General features: G+C 34.1%; 7 protein-coding genes and 1 long non-coding RNA gene across 16 annotated transcripts; 4 read left to right on the top strand and 4 right to left on the bottom strand.

The window, feature by feature from the left end:
* The first annotated feature begins 7 nt into the window (after positions 1-7).
* CtsB (Cathepsin B) lies at positions 8-2,286 on the top strand. 4 transcript variants are annotated; one of them, XM_066295093.1, is made up of 7 exons: positions 8-169; positions 886-1,023; positions 1,082-1,291; positions 1,363-1,563; positions 1,624-1,888; positions 1,946-2,074; positions 2,128-2,286. In XM_066295093.1, exons 2-7 carry the CDS (start codon positions 910-912, stop codon positions 2,202-2,204), a joined length of 996 nt encoding a protein of 331 aa, XP_066151190.1. In that variant the 5' UTR covers positions 8-169; positions 886-909; the 3' UTR covers positions 2,205-2,286. The 4 variants fall into 4 exon arrangements, with proteins under 4 accessions (XP_066151190.1, XP_066151189.1, XP_066151191.1 ...); XM_066295092.1 differs by having other exon boundaries at positions 902-1,023; XM_066295094.1 differs by lacking the exon at positions 8-169 and adding an exon at positions 183-208.
* A 516-nt stretch (positions 2,287-2,802) lies between these two features.
* hoip (NHP2-like protein 1 hoip) lies at positions 2,803-3,579 on the bottom strand. The gene is made up of 2 exons (XM_066295096.1): positions 3,390-3,579; positions 2,803-3,330 (listed from the first exon to the last, which is right to left on the bottom strand). Exons 1-2 carry the CDS (start codon positions 3,390-3,392, stop codon positions 2,950-2,952), a joined length of 384 nt encoding a protein of 127 aa, XP_066151193.1. The 5' UTR covers positions 3,393-3,579; the 3' UTR covers positions 2,803-2,949.
* Positions 3,580-3,710: 131 nt separating this feature from the next.
* Vps51 (vacuolar protein sorting 51) lies at positions 3,711-6,569 on the top strand. Its single transcript, XM_066295064.1, has 2 exons — positions 3,711-4,003; positions 4,063-6,569. Exon 2 carries the CDS (start codon positions 4,110-4,112, stop codon positions 6,339-6,341), a length of 2,232 nt encoding a protein of 743 aa, XP_066151161.1. The 5' UTR covers positions 3,711-4,003; positions 4,063-4,109; the 3' UTR covers positions 6,342-6,569.
* On the bottom strand, positions 6,562-8,272 carry wuho (tRNA (guanine-N(7)-)-methyltransferase non-catalytic subunit wuho). The gene is made up of 4 exons (XM_066295083.1): positions 7,752-8,272; positions 7,508-7,660; positions 7,115-7,456; positions 6,562-7,061 (listed from the first exon to the last, which is right to left on the bottom strand). Exons 1-4 carry the CDS (start codon positions 7,911-7,913, stop codon positions 6,582-6,584), a joined length of 1,137 nt encoding a protein of 378 aa, XP_066151180.1. The 5' UTR covers positions 7,914-8,272; the 3' UTR covers positions 6,562-6,581.
* Positions 8,273-8,425: 153 nt separating this feature from the next.
* Positions 8,426-13,195, bottom strand: Cpes (Ceramide phosphoethanolamine synthase). 5 transcript variants are annotated; one of them, XM_066295090.1, is made up of 3 exons: positions 12,906-13,195; positions 10,720-10,882; positions 8,426-10,662 (listed from the first exon to the last, which is right to left on the bottom strand). In XM_066295090.1, the coding sequence occupies exon 3, from the start codon at positions 10,480-10,482 to the stop codon at positions 9,442-9,444; it is 1,041 nt and encodes a 346-aa protein (XP_066151187.1). In that variant the 5' UTR covers positions 10,483-10,662; positions 10,720-10,882; positions 12,906-13,195; the 3' UTR covers positions 8,426-9,441. The 5 variants fall into 5 exon arrangements, with proteins under 5 accessions (XP_066151187.1, XP_066151186.1, XP_066151185.1 ...); XM_066295089.1 differs by lacking the exon at positions 12,906-13,195 and adding an exon at positions 11,831-12,138; XM_066295088.1 differs by lacking the exon at positions 12,906-13,195 and adding an exon at positions 11,553-12,138.
* Positions 11,784-12,698, top strand: LOC136346163 (uncharacterized). Its single transcript, XR_010733262.1, has 2 exons — positions 11,784-11,906; positions 12,136-12,698. It is a non-coding gene; the product is annotated as an uncharacterized lncRNA (long non-coding RNA).
* Positions 13,196-13,224: 29 nt separating the features above from the next.
* Positions 13,225-15,433, top strand: LOC136346153 (lysine-specific demethylase 8-like). 2 transcript variants are annotated; one of them, XM_066295080.1, is made up of 6 exons: positions 13,225-13,810; positions 13,907-14,146; positions 14,216-14,377; positions 14,443-14,660; positions 14,718-14,873; positions 14,931-15,433. In XM_066295080.1, the coding sequence occupies exons 1-6, from the start codon at positions 13,573-13,575 to the stop codon at positions 15,183-15,185; spliced, it is 1,269 nt and encodes a 422-aa protein (XP_066151177.1). In that variant the 5' UTR covers positions 13,225-13,572; the 3' UTR covers positions 15,186-15,433. The 2 variants fall into 2 exon arrangements, with proteins under 2 accessions (XP_066151177.1, XP_066151178.1); XM_066295081.1 differs by having other exon boundaries at positions 14,039-14,146.
* Positions 15,250-17,393, bottom strand: LOC136346160 (B-cell receptor-associated protein 31). The gene is made up of 5 exons (XM_066295095.1): positions 17,079-17,393; positions 16,450-16,562; positions 15,935-16,047; positions 15,716-15,880; positions 15,250-15,661 (listed from the first exon to the last, which is right to left on the bottom strand). Exons 1-5 carry the CDS (start codon positions 17,192-17,194, stop codon positions 15,476-15,478), a joined length of 693 nt encoding a protein of 230 aa, XP_066151192.1. The 5' UTR covers positions 17,195-17,393; the 3' UTR covers positions 15,250-15,475.
* Between the last annotated feature and the right edge of the window lie 611 nt (positions 17,394-18,004).

Raw genomic sequence — 18,004 nt, forward strand, 5'->3', positions numbered from 1 at the left:
TTCATTGTTGTTTATCATAAACACAACCGTGTTGGTGCTTTATCTGGCAAGCGAGGCAGAAATATTTTAGATTCTATTTTATCATTACAGTAATCATTCCAATTATTCTTCATTTAAGTAAACAAAGTGTGTATACTTATATAAACGCGACTAGTGTTGGTATATTTAGGTGAGTATTTGAATTTATGAACAACAAAATAGTTCTCCAGTAATATAAGATGTTTTAGAATTGTATGGCACTATTTGGGGTATGTATTTTCTAATACAAAATAAAGAAAAAAGTTCATATAAGCTTGTGTTCCACCTTAATCGATAGGGGAGTTATAGAATGTTAAAAGTGAAGAAAAACATAGTATTTTTTTTTACTTCTAATACTCTGCTTAGTGTGTGTATTCTGGTGTGTAAAAATCAGCACCCTTAGTAGTCAAAATTACTAAGAAATTACGTTTTTTCTTAACTCTTAATACCTGTAACTCCACTACTGGCCGAGATCGGACACATGCTTATAGGAAATTTTGTCTTTGTTTTGTACAACAAAATACACACCTCAAATAGTGCCGTGAAATTCTGAAACACCTTGTATAGTTAGGGAAATAATTGAAAATAGCATGGGTCTTTAGTCAAATCAGCAATAATCTAAACTTATGCGTAGTCACAAAACAAATCAAAGTTTTGTTTCTCCACATATAATAATAACAATAATAAAACCGATATTCTAACTTAACAGCGATAAGAAAGTTCAGTTGGAATCATATTCATAGTGCCCATAAATAAATCAAAGCTTATGTAAGATTATTAAACGGTGACGTTAGTTTATCGTTTATTATTATACTTGACTGACCAAGAACAGCCACAATCATTGTCCTTTGAACAACTTGAATTCAGATTGTGCAAATTCCAGTTCAAAACATGCTCCTCAAACTACTAGCAAGTTGTCTAACTCTAGGAACCATCTATGCAGAACTGCACCCTGTATCAGATGAATTTATACATTACATCAACCAGCAAAATTCCACATGGACTGTAAGTTCTTTTAAATATATTACACGATCCATTAGTCTTCAATTCTCCTCATTAACAGGCAGGAAGAAACTTCAATCCGCATATTCCTATAGCGTATTTCAAAGGCCTTATGGGTGTCCTCCCTGAACATAAGGACTATTTACCTCCAATACATATTCACAATCTCGAAAACGTTAAAATTCCTACATCCTTCGACGCGCGGATTCAATGGCCTCATTGTCCGACAATCAAGGAGATTAGAGATCAAGGATCATGCGGATCATGTTGGGTAATTTTTAACAATAGAAGTCTTCATCTCTCTTTTGGAGTAAAATAAACTCAAGGAAAATGGTATAACAGGCTTTCGGAGCAGTTGAAGTAATGTCTGACCGAGTGTGCATCCATACTCAAGGCAAAACCCACTTCCGTTTCTCTTCAGACGACTTAATTTCATGCTGCTACACTTGCGGTATGGGCTGCAATGGCGGCTTCCCGGGAGCAGCTTTTAATTACTGGGTTCGGAAAGGGATTGTGTCCGGAGGAAGTTACAATTCCCATCAAGTATCTAATTAATCGCTTTCTTTTTTACTAAATTTTAACTAACTTATCGTTTGTTTTTAGGGTTGCAGACCTTATGAAATCCCTCCTTGTGAGCACCATGTTAATGGTACTCGGCCTCCCTGCACCGGAGATGACAATAAAACCCCCAAATGTGTCCACGGATGTGAATCAGGCTATGGGATCAATTATGCCGAAGACAAACATTTTGGTTCAAAATCTTACTCAATTTCTAGCAGGGTGGAACAAATTCAGACTGAAATTTCAACAAATGGGCCTGTGGAAGGTGCCTTTTCTGTTTATGCAGACTTCCTGAATTATAAGAAGGGTAAAAAGTTGACCTAAGAAATCTTAAAGAATTTTAATTTTGCGTTTTTTTCTTTAGGAGTATATCAGCATGTTAGTGGTGGATTTTTGGGGGGCCACGCTATACGGATTTTAGGGTGGGGTATTGAGAAAAATGTTCCCTATTGGTTAGTAGCTAATTCCTGGAATTCTGACTGGGGAGACAAAGGTAAAGAGATATGTAAATGCTGGGAATGGGGATTTGGAAATAATGTCTTTTAGGCACGTTTAAAATCCTCAGAGGTGAAGATCATCTGGGCATTGAAAGCGACATCGTTGCAGGGCTACCTAAAGTTTAATCAATTTTATAAAATTTGATTTTCATTTTTGTTAAGTACCTATTTTATGGCACAATTCTATAATAAATGATTTGATAACAAATTTGATTCTTTAGAGAGAAAATTGGATCAGAGAGCGTTTCAGCCTAATTAAGCTTTCATGTTATTTTGTAAAAAAAAACAATAGAATTCATGTGGATACAAGAACAGTTTCGATGAAATATGAGTTTTAGTGGTATGTCCTTTACTAGCATTTAGAACTAGAAGAAGTGCCATTTTCGCCCTAATATGTCTTGGAACATAAAAAACTCATGTAAACACACCAAACGCGTGATCGCCACAAGGTTGAACTTATTCTATTTTGAATGGAGAATGTTTATTACAAACATCAAAAGGTGGACTGTAATTTAGTTGACAATACCCTTTTGATGCACTAAAGCTTAGTTTTAGTAGTTGTTGAGATAATGATTTCTTAAAAGTGCTTGTTTAAAAAAGTAAGCTAACTACGGTACTGTCAATAATTTTGTCTCAAAGGGATCAGGTGTAGATGCCAAACATTTGTTTATATAGTAAGACACACTATGGATAAATACTTTGGAATAAATAAACATCCACAATGGTTACTCCACTCCACTTTAATTATAAAAAATAATTGTTACAGACAAAATGGAAAATAATTCCTATATCTTGAAACCATATGAACCTCATTTTTTTCTAAAAAAATGTTTTTATGGGTTTTAAATATAGAAACACATAGAAAATAGACTTAAACTAGCAATTTCTCGATCTCCTTCTGTATTGTTATAATCTGTGGTTTTAATTGAGAGCCATCGTGTACTGTAATACTGCAAGAGATCACAGATCTTGACACCCCACATGCGCGCCCTAAAGCCTGCTTGGATCTCACAAACACATATGGCACATTTTTATCTTCACACAACAAGGGTAAATGCATCAAAATTTCTATCGGTTCCGCGTCAGCAGCCATCACTATAAATTCAGCAATGCCTCGGTTCAACGTCTTGGTTACCTCATTGGCCCCCTTACGCAGTTGCTTATAACTCATTGCTTGTTGTACCAAATTAAGAATTTTAGTGGTGAGAATGGCATCCGCGAGGGGATACGCTTTAGGATTTATTTCTTCCGCCTAAAAGAGATTTTTGGGTTGGCTAAAGCATGGCGGTTTTAAAATTTGAATTGTTTTACCATGATTTTTACGTTGAAGAATTTATTAACTAAGTGATGACCTGATAATGCTACCTCTCTGCTCTGTGAAGTGCTTCACTGAGGTGCAAAGTAGGGGTTCTTGCTGAAGAAGAAAAAATGCTGCAGCACCAAAGTCACAAACACGAACACGACCACAAAAGTAAGGTTAAGTTTCTGTTGCGAAATTTGAAAAGGTAGGGGGATTCAATGCACGTGTAATTAATGGTGTGAAGTTAGGAACCAAATGCACTTGGCTTCTCTGTATGCTTCGATATGCGACACTACGCCGAACACACATACACGAAAATATAATTTTTAAATATATATTTTAATTAAATTTATATTTATATTTATTTAGATTTTTCAATATATATTTGAATTAAACATTCAGTGTCTGTAGATGTAAAATATTCGCTATTATTTTCAATCTTCATAGCGATATTGTTCTACTTACACCGAACGACCGAATAGGAAGAATTACCAAACTAAGCTTAACTTCGATATGAGTTCAATGTTACCATCAAATAGACAACCAAAAATAAAGCGTCAAAGTTTGTTACGGCTTATGGCTGTTTTTCTTAATAGTTTATTTCAAAACAAATAAACAGGAAATGGTAAGCAAATACACGTAATTATATCCCAATTATTATAAACAATTTCGTTATAAATATAGCTTCGACCGTTTATTCAACCTTAAGCACGAAATATCATCCAAAAGCAATGGCTGAAAAAAACTCAAACCCTTTGGACCTCAATGGTTCCAACTTCAATCCCAACTTATATCTAGACCGACTATTTAGAGAAAGTACCCTACGTCAGATAATGGACCATGAAACTGAAGTGGTTAAGGATACTCAGACTTTACATTCTGATATGCAAACGTTGGTTTATGAGAATTATAATAAATTTATTTCTGCTACTGACACCATAAAAAAAATGAAGAATGATTTCAAGGAGATGGAAGATGAGATGGACCTTCTGATGACCAACATGGAGACAATTACTTCCTTCTCTGATAAAATAAATTCCAATTTGAAACAGACCAGAGACAAAATCAGCCATTTAAGTGGGATTCACTCATTATTGCAACGCCTGCAATTTCTATTCAAACTCCCAGCAACACTGAAGAGTCGAATGGAAGAAAGAAACTACATTCAGGCCACACAAGACTATTTGCATGCTCAACGGGTACTGCAGCAGTATGGAGATATGCCTGCTTTTCAGGGCATTAAAGGAGATTGTGAGGAGATCTTAAGTGAACTGAAAATTGAGTTAAGGAAACAGTTTTGTAATACAAGTGCTTCCACTAAAGAACTTGCTGAATGTGTAGATCTTTTGCTTCAGCTTCAGGAACCTGCCAATGAGTTGTGTATGGAGTTTTTGAGTTGTGCAGAGAAGTGCCTTGGAGACCACATGGTGCTCTTGAAAGATGAGAGTGAGCAGAGGAATATTGCAGAATTCATTGATCTTGGATGTGTAGGTTTCCTCTCGGATCTGTGCCTGATTGTTGCCTCATTCCACGACATGTTTATCAACAGAGTAATTTTGGAAAGTACAGAAAATAGTGAAATTTTTGAGAATTTTGCAGCAGTAGAATTGGAGTCTTTTGTACAAGACAATATGGGCAGATATTTTGAGCTATTACGCAGCAAAGTAGACTCTGAACAAGAAATTGCAGATACAATCACCTTGGTCCGTTCCCTTGACCAGTTTTTCTTAAAAATTGGTGCAAGCAAATTATCAAAAGATATAAATTTTATCGACAAAGCTTTGGAGGTGATTGTTAATGCTGGCCGAAAGCAGTGCAAGGCACATTTGCATATATTGAAATTAGCTCTAGCAGATACATTAGGTAAAGTAAAGCAAACATTGACCTCTGCAAAATTAATGAGCCAGGATGACTCCTCAAAAAATTTAAGTGAGCTTTTAGGCTCAATTACTGTAACTGTAGTTGAGAAAATGAAGGGCGTTCTCCAAGACTTAGTAGTGTTCATAAACCCTGAGGTAACATTTGCTACAAAAACTCAATTTAAAGATGGTTTTTGTACTGACAATGTCAGAGAAGGTTTAGTGGTGTGTTTTCTGCATCATATTACAGCCTCTGTCAGAAATTCTTGTTCTGAAAGTTTTTTGGACTCAAAAGTGCCACCTACTTTCATACTACTGCTGTCCAAGTTTTGTCTAGACTTCAAAAACGGCAGTATGCATTACTTGCTTTCAAAAACAGACGAAATATTCCTGACAGGACATAAAAAAACTTCAAATACTGTAGGTTTAACTGGGGAAACTGAAATCGCCACTGCCATGCAGGAATCTGCACAGCACTTGCTGAACTACTATGTGAGACTTCAGGGACATAACTGTTCACAAATGTTGAGGAAGAGTGTAGAAACAAGAGATTGGTTGCATACAATAGAACCTCGCACAGTCCGAGCAGTGATGAAACGAGTAGTTGAAGATATTTCAGCCATAGATACCACTGTGGGTCTTCTTTATGAAGACCAAGGCACTGCTACTGGAAATAGCAGTGATTCCAGTAGAAAAACGCACAGTATCTCAGTGTCAAAAGTTCAATACAAGTCCAACTGGTCCAGTTACACACCTAGTCATTTAGACTCAACTTTAGTCTCCAACATGCATAAACTATTCAGTGAGAGAATTGATATTTTCTCTCCAGTTGAGTTCAGTAAAGTATCAATCTTAACAGGGATTATAAAAATTAGTTTGAAGACTTTCATGGAGTGTGTCAGACTGAAAACTTTTAGTAAATATGGGCTGCAGCAAATTCAAGTGGACACACACTATTTGCAGCTGTATCTTTGGCGGTTTGTAGCAGATGAGAATTTAGTACATTTTCTGTTGGATGAAATTTTGGGATCCACAGTGCATAGATGTTTGGAGCCTGTACTTATGGAACCTAGTGTGGTTGATATTATTTGTGAGAGGGGTTAAAGTTTTGTTGTTATGTTTTATGTGATATTGTAAAAATAAAATTGGTAAAACTAAAAGCTATATGTTTTTCCCTAGTCTGCAACTCTATGTAAATATTTTTGATACCTATCTAAGTAAATACATATTTGTATATATATAACTACCACAGTCATGTAAAGGCAGTTAAGTAGTCTTTCCATCTTGACAAATTCAGAAATTAGTTTAGGTAATAAACAAACAATTTATTTATCTGAAAATGGTTTATTTTGACTCCAATCTAAGTCTCTTCCTTTCTAAATAATCTTGTATGTTATCATATTTTCTCTTGTACCACAATGTAACATCACTAACAGTTAAAGAAAATAAGTCTTTATATTTGAGCAACATTTCCTCTACCATTCTATAATGCTTTTCTCTGAAGTCACCGTTTTTAAACTCAAAAACGCTGAATTTATTGGATAAAATATAGAGTCTACTACATAAACTATAACAAAACCCTTGAATTCCTATCTCTAAGGTATTTATATGCCCAAATTCTAAAGTTTTGGACATAATTTTATATAAAAACAATTTGTCAACAGTATACAAACTTACAACTAAATGAACATAATCTTCATTCTCCTGAGTTTGAATGCTTGTAACTGGCAATGCCAATATGTCCACATTCTCTGCATCCATTTGATTAGCAAACTTTTCCAGCAAACTTTTATCAACCAAATTCTTTGTATCGATTAAGCCAATCTAGAGAAATTAAAAGTCTGCTACTATTCCAGCTTTATCATTCCTCAACAAACCTGTTTTCCCTGCAAGTAATCCCACATTCTTATGGTCCCATCACCTGACGCAGACAAAAGAACTTTAGTCTTTTTTATTAATTTTAGAGCTGAGACAAACTCTGTATGGCCCAAGCAATAAGTTACAATATTATAAGCATTTGGAAAATGTGACACCCTAATTTTCTCATCTCTGTCACTGGTTATAATGTAGTTGCCACAGTCAGTTATTAACATATCAGAAATAACACTTAAGTGCCCTAATATGAGAGTTGGTATGTTGAATTTATCACCCATTTTGTAGAGATAGACATCTCCTGTACGATCCGTAATTAAAATGTCGTTGCATAGAGAAAAACCAACCTACAATGGCTGTGATTATGTGGGAGGCATGTTATAAGGAATAAAACTGACCTTACTTGCCACTCGAGATAAAACAATATTCTTAACTATATGAAAATCAGAATTAAAGATTATCACTTGCTTATTTTCAGAGGAAATTGCTATATATTGTTGATCTGTGGAGAATTCCAAACAATTTATAGTTCGAATTTCTTTTTTTGCTGGCTAAAATTTAATAGCTTTTATTTGATTCATGTTAAGCTACATGTTACTATACCTACTTACTACAAATAGAGTCTAACTATCAAAAAGTTACCTTCATTGGGACTTTTGGGGTATTTTCTGCTGTAGGAGGCTCAGGTATATCGAGTACTTTTAGACATCCATTTTTTGAGTTGACAACAAGTAGTTGTTCTGATATTGACATTAACAGCTTAAATTCTGTAGGTTCCTGTTGGTTTTCTTGTACTATAAACATTTTTCTGCTAAAAGCAGTGAAATTTTAAAACCAATACAATAAGGAGTCGTAAACGAAAAGAGGTTAAGTCGAATGAAAGTGAAAGGTAACCGTCAGTACTGAACTCGAGTCAAGGTAATTTCGTTGAAAATGGTTCTAAGTGTAGTTTTAGAACACTTAATAGCCGTTTAGGAGTGTGTGTGTGTGAGTTTGGAATTAGAATAGTATACCAGATTTGGTTTTGTTACTATACAAGGTGTCCAGAGTTTTAATGATTTTATATTATAACCACTTAATTGTAATGTTTAGAATAGTTACTAATATAGCCTTATTAGCTTCTTTTACAGCCATTATAAATGTTTTAAATTACCTACATTTATATTAAAAAATGTAGTTTTCTAGAAAAACACCCTATTTACTACAAGGAATAAACAAGGAACGTATAAAGTTTTTCAGTTTTGCTCAGTGTTGTGTGAAAGGTCACATTGTCATCAATTTAATAAATAAAGTAATTAAGAAAAGCTCATTACAAATATATAAAAATTATCTTTATATTTACAATAAAATCACACCACAAATTACGAACAAAATTAATTAATTTATTCACTTTAAATAACTTATGTTTATATAAATAATTAAAGCACCGTCAGAAATATAAAATCGAGTAGAGCATCTGTCATTTTACTACTCGTATGTACAGAGAAATCTTATCGAATAAAGGTACTTGCGTACTATTTAATAATAGTGCAACTTCATTTTTCCGTATATCTTCTTCACCAACTGTTTGCCAATTTAATAAAATAGGGTATTTTAGGTATCTACTTTGATAATGATATAAGCTTATTACCTATTTAAATCAATTGCAATTGAATGGGAAATATTGACCAATCGAACTAAGTACTTCTGAGCTTAAATAGGAAGAACATCGAAAATATAGCGTTTCTGGGAAGTAATAATTTATGTTGGACATTTTAAAAATAAAATCCTAGTTTAATAAGAAAAAAAAAAACATTTCTATTTGATTGGCCTTTTTCCCCAAACATATGTGACTGTCGTTATTTTAAATATTGTTAAAGCGTCTAGAATTCTGAAAAAATATAATTTTTAAACAAAAATAATCGTTCCTTTTATAGTACAGTATATTTAATAGTGACCTCAAATTGGCATATTTACATGCCAGTAAATATTTAACGGTTAAATAATCTCATTCTTAACAGCCAAAAACTAGACAACAATGAAGGCCTCCTCAACAATATTTATATTATTCTATTTTTAGGAAGAAATCTGTTATAGGATATATCGGGAAACGGCGAAACTAGCACTAGCCGTATTGGAATTAAAATGAGCGAGGGCAGTTTAGACACATAAACTTAAATACTGTTACACAAGGGTAAAAAAATATATGACAGGCAACATTAAAAAAATATAGGAATATTATATTAAAACAGGCACTCATCACCTTCGAATTCTGCAAAGACAAATATTCCATACCCTCCATTTCCATCAGTCTTTTCAACAACTCATCTTAAAACCCTCCCCCATCAACCCTCTATGTAACCTCGTTCGCGTCAGTAATCTTATTGAAAACATAGTTCTTGGCCTCAATAAAGTGCAGCTCAGTGGCGCAAATGACAGAAAAGAGAATAGCGTAGCCGACATATTGTAGGAAGCACAAAAACTCCCACAACTTATCGCAGAATATCGCTAGCAGCAGGCAGTGTAACATATTGTGAACATTGACCACTCGCCAGAGCCAACAAATGCTGTAGAAGAAAGAGTTGGTCAAAACCTCGTTCTGTCGCTGCAATTCAATCACATTGGTAGTGGGCCGCTCTAGTAAGTCTTGATAGAGAGCTATATACCTATTCCAGGCAGCCGAACTAATGATCAGCTGAATTACGAAAAAACCCAGCTTCTTTAGCACTTTTCTCATCGCCACCACTTTGCCGCAATACAAATTATCTTCGACGTTTGTGGGCAGTTGCATATAGCCCCTGCGGGGTGGATTGTTCCGGAAGAAGATCAAGATTCCGATCACCAAAGCTGTACAGCCCAAAGCGTCACAGATGCCATCGATATAATAGCCGGAAGTACCGATTTCCGAACGTTCTCCTTTGATGTGTTTACGCACCCGTGCTACATATCCGTCCCAGTCATCTAACCATGTCCGAAGCTCGAACAAAGTCACTCCAATGCGCCTATATGCCAAATTGCCGCTAGATACGCATTTGGCGCTGACAATCGCCACGAAGACGTGAAAAAAACTTATGGAATTTGGAGTTACAAAGGCTATTTCGGAGATGTGTATAAAATTGTCTGCTATAGTCACCAACGGGGCTAGAAGATAGTAATTTGTGTGGTCAAGAAGGAGGGCTTTGACAGTCACTTCGCAAAGTGGGTTAATAGTACACTCAACCCAAGTGACATCCTTGTACTCAACTCTAGTAGTATTATCTTTGTCAAGGACCTTTCTTAATGGGAAGTTTTTGATGCGAACGTATAGATTATAGTCCATGTAACCGTAGAATATTAGCGTCATGAAAAGTAGGCTTACGAGGATCTTGCTTATTTGAGACGACGGACCTACCATCTTCCTTTAGGCAAGTTAGAAAATATAATGGGCAAGAAGCATGTGAGAATTACAAAAATATACTTTGGCCACGATAGTCGTGGACGGGCTCTGTTCAGTCTTCTCAGTTAAAAACTAATTATCGGCAATACGTACTTTAAATTAGGGATTTTAGCTCCGTAGTGTGTCCTGGGACTCAACCTGAAATGTGTTAAAGAATTTAACAAAATGCCCTCTAATACTGAGACCACCACTCACTTGCCTTGTCACTTACAACGACATTTATATGCCCAAATCAACATAAGCAAAAATTTGCCTGTGAAAGCTCGGTTTGACCAACAACACAATTGATTGGAAAATGAACTTGTACATAACGGATAGCAATTGTGGCTCTGCCTGGGAGTTGCCTAAATTCTTAAATCTGAAAAAAGATCATCTAATTGTAGGCGGATGAAAGAACTCCGATATTGCCTTATTACTTAATTGCTAATAACACATCTACCACAGATTCTTTCTAGTCGCCACTTATTGCAATTTATTATTTATTCTGTGAGATCATCTTGTTGGCACAACGAAATGAGATTAAGCAATCTGATTTATTACCTATCTTATCATATAGATATTTTGAATATCGTAACAATAAATAAAACTGCGGGAAATTATTTGGTATATACGAATGAAAATTATTAATCCCTTGAAATTACTTGATGAAGTGGAAGTTTGGAATGATACTGATATACTATAATTTCTAACCAATGGTAATTCTAAAAGTGGGTGTATCTTATTTTGAGGGGTTTTAAGTAACTCTGTACAACAACACGTAATAAATACCTACCGCTTAAATAAACGTTACAAAGATTCTAAGAAGAAACTGTGTATCATTGAAATGTTACTTTAATTTGTTTTTTTTTTTTAGATATTAATTGGCATTTTAGATATGCAAATTGCTTTTAGGGCAATAGAGCAATGGTACACTCAGAGAGAACCATATGTCAATCCTGACAAGACCAAGCTTGCCCTTTTTAGTAGAAGAAAGACAAACACAGGATCTAGAAACCCTACACTGAGTAGGTAACTATGAATCAACGAACCTGGAAAAGCCACGTAGAAAAACGTGCAATAAGACAATAGCACTGAGACAGCAACTGTGTGAGGTAGTGAGAAATAGATGGGCCCTAAATCCCTACATCCCACACTGGCTTTAACTGCAATAATCAGACCAAGGATCTCCTATGGATCCGTGGTTAAAACAGATTGTAAATAAGCATTAAATTGTTCATATTTGTTGTAATTTAACTGATGCTGTATTTTTTAAGATTTAGAAGATCCTCATGCATTCCCATGAATTGGTAACATACTGTATACTTACCATATAAACTGACTAACAAAAAAAACTGGTGCCTGTGGAAGTAGTTACCTATCTTACATATAGCTAAAACACACAAGTAAGTTTCTACTTGATCTGGATAGTAGTACCTTGAAGGATTCACAGATAAATTATTAGTAAATATTAAGATACATTAAATACCTATTATTCATACTAATTAAAATAAATTTAAAATAATTGAATATAATAACTTTCATAATATTTTACTTTAAATGGCACTTTGAGTTTTATTCAAGAATTACAACATAAAAGCAAAATTCAGAAATCCACATTTGCTCAATTTTTAGAGATATGGATATAGATCTCATAACTAAGACTTTCCCCTTTTAAACAATTCTGCATCTCTAAAGACCCACCCAGCCAGAAGCAACATTCAATGTTGGCCTTGATGAAGTATGTGACTTACAATTAAAATATATTTATAGGGACTAGGACTTAAATACTCAGAAAATCTCAACTTTTTTGAGACGTTTCTAGTCTGGAAAGACAAGTTATTAATGTTTGAATTATAATATCCACTATGTGTACATACATCAAAGAATTTCTGGAATCATTTCATAATGAGAAATATTGTCCTTTGCTTCTGTTGGACAGGTCTATGGTTACCTAGAAGTCCACACATGTATAACAAATTTGGAACACATTGTACCTATCCATGTTTACAGAGACAACAACAGATATCAAAGGTATTGATTCTTGTACATATAGAGCATTTGTAGATATTTAGCTGCTTTGTCACATTATTAGAATATATCAAATTTCTTTATAATTCTGAAAACTTGTCTAGTTGAAAGTTACATATGAAGAGAGATTTGTTATTAGGAGCTATTACATCTGTATTTGAAAATTTCTTGGACTCTCATTAATGACAGCAATGGGTATTTGTATCCCTGTTTAGGCAATTAGAGAAGGAATCAGATAAATGCGATTTAAGATGTATTCAATACTTTTATAGGACTCATAAAGTAAGAAAAAAGCCATATGGAAGGAAACAGCTTATCAGTTTAGTGTGTAATAAATCCTTAATCCTGCGTTGATGTTACGAAGTCAAGCTTACCTATTAGTTTCTCAGGTTTTTTACCCAAATACACATTGAAACCTTAAAAAGATTACAATTTGTTGATAGGCCTATTTTCTTTCGTTATTTAGGCGAGCCATCGTAGTTGGAAGATTCGATGAATATTGTAACGTTAGAGCAAGGAATGTAGTTATGTGATTCCCAAAACACTATGCAATGTCAATTTTGGAGCAATTTAACAGCGGAAGAGGTCCGGGAATTAAACCAGGGAGCTAAGAAATTAAAGGAAACTGGGACAATTAGTTGCAAGTGGGAAACTGATTAATTGTTGAGTGTTGTGTTGTGGTAGGTCTTGGCATTTGAAAGGCGACCGCGGTGTTGCCGCTTTATTTTGGAAAAAAATCCTTGATAACAATTCGAAAATTTACAATTCATTATCTCTAGTTTTTGTTTCCAATACATAAACGAAAAACTGATAAAATAGACAGAGAATAGAAATCCTGGAAAACCGAGAAATTAATAAACAAAAACAACACCGCTAATTGGTAATCCCTCTAACTCCTGATAACACTGCCTACAGTACTATGCACTATTCGAAATACCCTTTTTAAATATAGTCGAGAGTGAGATTATTTTACGTTTTGATAATTTTTCTAAGTTTCGTTTTGATTTTAAGCCGTTTTACCTTTTAACAAATTAATAATAAATGAACCTACTAAATAAAGAATCTATCATCCAGCATGTAACAAAACTTGCAAAAAACCCGATCATTATTCAAAAAGAAAACTTCAACTGTGATTTTTTGCTCACATTCGAAAAATGCCTCAAAACTTGTTTCGATTTACAACATCCAGACACAAATGCAGATGTAAATATGTCTTGGAAGGATCGCTTTTTCGACGTCGACTGCATTTTAGACTATATACATGATGAACTAAACACTGGTAAGCAATAGTAATTTTTTAAGTGCTCCTTGTGTAACTTCTTAAAATGCACCTCAACTCATACTAGTTTTTTTGAGAGATTGTATCGTATTCCAGGCCATTGGAGCACTGTACCTTTAATAACTAGGCAGAACTATACAATTGCCTCATACCTAAAAATGATATTCATGCTTTATGACTGTGATAATTTAACTGTTGATGTAATACAGAGCAGCCTTAATGCTGTAGATATGGGGCTGCTGCTTGGAGCACCAATTAAAGAAAACCCTGAACTACTAAATGAGAGTGCCAAATATCTACAGGTTCAGCTTAACTGTTTGGAAACTCGATTAGAAGGTGTCCAATTTATTAATATCCTCTAATATTATTACTTTCCCATTGTTCTATTGTCTATTATTTAACAAGGTCCTGCAGAAACTTTAAAAAGGAAGCTTCAAGATGATGATATGGGGTTAGATCAAGAATTTAATGAACTAAGAGGAGTGAAGGTTGAAACCCGAGAACTTCCCTCAATAGAGACTTTTAATAAAAATTTTTTCATACCGCAAATTCCAGTTAAACTTACAGGTAATTTTACCCAGATTTAAACTATTTTTGTGCATTGACTGAATTTAAATATAATATCCATTCAGGCTGCATGGCTCACTGGCCAGCTTCAACTAAATGGCTAGATGTCAACTATCTGTTAAATGTGGCGGGAAGTCGCACTGTTCCCATTGAAATTGGTTCTCATTATACAGACGAAAGTTGGTCTCAGAAATTAATGACGTTAAAGGATTTTATTAGCCAACATTATTTGTCTAAAAGTGGAAAAATTGGATATTTAGCCCAGCACAATCTTTTTGATCAGGTCGTGTTTCAAATATCTTTCTTATAGTACTTTTTAACGTACCAGTCTGAATTGCAGATTACGGAACTTAGAGAGGATATTCGAGTCCCAGACTATTGCTGCTGTAGTTTAAATTATTTAGAATCTTCTGAACCAGATATTAACGCGTGGTTAGGGCCTAAAGGCACAGTTTCGCCATTGCATCAAGATCCTAAAAACAATATTTTAGCGCAGGTGTCTATAATTTACATAAGTTTAAGTAGGACTTGTTTATTATTCCAATTTCTATAGGTGTACGGTACCAAACGCCTACTCTTATTTTCCCCCGAAGATACCCCCTATCTTTATCCTCATGGAGAAAAAATGTTGTCAAATACTGCCCAAGTGGATCCATTGAAGCCTGACGATAAATTTCCAGACTTCAACAAAGCAAAAATGTATAAATGTCTTTTACAGCCGGGAGAAATGTTGTTTATTCCACAGAAGTGGTGGCATCATGTTACGGCTTTAGATAAGAGTTTTTCAGTTAGTTTTTGGTGGCAATAACAATAAAAATGTTTATTAAAAATAATAAATATTTATGAGATTGTTTAATATGAATTGAAAAACATTTCAGAAAGTAAGTAATATATTTTAGAAAAAAAAGTAACAAATCCTTAACACACACTAAAATTAAATCAATTAACCTATTTCAAACAATGAACTTTTATTAGGCCCGCTATCACCGTTAATAATCTTTAAACACATCAGACTTTTATATGAAAAATCGCACAATAAAGTTCATTTAAATATCATTTGGATTATTAAATAATTAACTGTAAATTTTTCAACTGAAACTACTCATCCTTCTTATTATCACCTGCTCCAATGGTAATTTTTTTCTGCAGTTTGATGTTTTCTTCAGCAAGTCGATCATACTCCTTAGCCAAGTTATCTGCCTGAGTCTTTAGTGCTTGTTTATCTTTTCCTTCCAAAGCTAATTCTTCTTTAAGGCTCTCAATTGTTTCCTTCAATTCACCAATCTGAAACCAGACAAATAACTGAAAACAGTTTCAAAGTAACATTTCATTATGTACCTCCTTATCATGAGCTTCGTTGGTGTTGTTCTGCTGAATTTCACCGCTTTTGGCCAAAAGACTCCTAGCAGCATTGGTGGCGCTTTGCGCTTGAGCCATCGAGGCGGCCGATTGAGCGAGCAAAGCGGCTTGGGAAGAGATGAGAATAACTAAGCGTCTGATAACCTGTATAAATTAGATAAATGACATTCTGGCTTTTTAAGGCAGTTCAAGACATACCAAGGCTAAAAATAAAGTAAAACCTGAAATATAAAAGTTTCGCTGGGCTCGGAATAGCCTCATGCTACCCTGCATTTCTTTATCAAGGTGGGAATGGCCATGTTCTTCAATTTCTGCAAGATAAGTTTGTTATGAGAGCAACACATTAATGAGTCAAAAATTGTTATATAGCCGGCATATTCAACTTGCAGGATTGCATTATAGGTTAGCTGTTTTCATTAATATACATTTTACTTGTTATTTATCCATTTACAACAATTTACAAAAAAATGCTGTTGAAATCCAGTACTTTTGTTCCAAAAAAGTTTACATTTTAAAAATGTAATACCAATTTAAGTTTTCTAAAGAATGTAAACTACTCCTAATAAAAATACAACCTAAAACAAGTTTCTAACTAAAGGTAAATATTATTTAGGACATGCTATCATGTAAAGACAATATGATGATTGATGATGCAACTTCACAATTTCAACACTAAGAATATTTAACATTTTCATAGTTGTATTCATGCTTACCTTGATGGGAATATTTGCGCATTTCCCTGATAGCATCAAGCAGAAACAATATCAATATGCCCAGTAATATAAGGAAATACATCCCTGCCTGTTTCTGCAGTGCTTGCAAAAACCTGTGGACATCAATTAATTAGATGTCATGGCTTAAAATATAGTTATTCATCTAACAAAAGTGGAAAATGATACTCTTTTGCAAGTCTTACTTCACAGTTAATTATTCTACATTTTTAGTAAGAAAAATGCAGAGGTAACTCTTGAATTCAAATAATAAAAAACATATTTTTAGATTCATAAGCACTATTCTAATGTTGAAACTATTAATTTTGTGATTAAGTTTAGTTATTCATCTCAGACGGCTTATAGTTCTCGAGATTACAGAAGAGAGGTAATGAAATTACTCAATAAACAAAAGCAAATATATGTTTCTTCAACTAATCTCAAGGACTTTGAGGCCTCACAGATGAATAACTGAACGTCCCTGAAACATACTACCAAATCCAACTTCAAGAACCTAAATTGGGCTGTTGAATTATACTCAAAAAATAACACCAATGTTCATATTTCATGTCAAGCTTATAAATCTTATCATGTTCTTGTGCTTAAGACTATCTGTTTTGGCAAAAACTTACCTGGATTTGAAAATAGCATTCCATCTCCTGGGACTGGCAACTGGCAGTACTAGAAGCAGTACTACGCCAATCTCTATATAGAGAAATCCGGCAATTAAGGTCCACTGAATACTCATAATAAACGAATATTTGTTATGTCTCTTGAATCTTCTTTGGTGACCAAAGCTTTAACAACTATTTGAAATTAGAAACAAAGTTCAAGTATTTTGATTCCCGAAGTTTAAATATCAAACGTTTCAATAAAAGTTACGTATGCGTATATCCTAAAGGAGGCGAGCATGAGTAACGAAATTAAAAATAAATTGAAAAATGAAGTGAAAAGAAGAATGACGGCTGTCATTTTTGAACTATGCAACATGGTACTCACTGTGTATTGTTAACTGTTGTTTATGCTCAATAGATGTCATGACTAGATAACTTTAAATAATTTACTTATAGTATACAGAGTAGCATGATGAACTCGGCTATCCAACTAATATACATCACTTGGATACATTAAAGTGTTTGAAATATATGTAAAATAAAAAAAACGGTTGGAAAATTACTTTTCTCAATCGCAGAGAAATATCAGTCAAAAGGTTGATTTGAGATAAGAAATTGATGTTTCATCGTTGAATCCAATTTAGCTTCTCTGGTTTAAGCTTTACTATTTTAACGGAATAATCTTCATGTTCGTGCGTTAAGTGTTATTACTAAATGACATAGAAGAAAAAATAAACAATCTGCCTCATATGTATACATTACGAGTGATCATTAAAAAAATTCCTAATAGACTGTACACCAGACTAATAACAGATTAATAAACGAAATCGTCCAAACATGTCTAATATTACAATTTTTTTTACCATAGCTATACCTGTTTACATTCTTTACTTGGCTCCGAACTATTCACATCTCAAAATCTGTCTTGTGCTTTGTCTCGTGTC

The sequence above is a fragment of the Euwallacea fornicatus genome, chromosome 22 (assembly GCF_040115645.1).
Source record: "Euwallacea fornicatus isolate EFF26 chromosome 22, ASM4011564v1, whole genome shotgun sequence".
Lineage (NCBI taxonomy): Eukaryota > Metazoa > Arthropoda > Insecta > Coleoptera > Curculionidae > Euwallacea > Euwallacea fornicatus.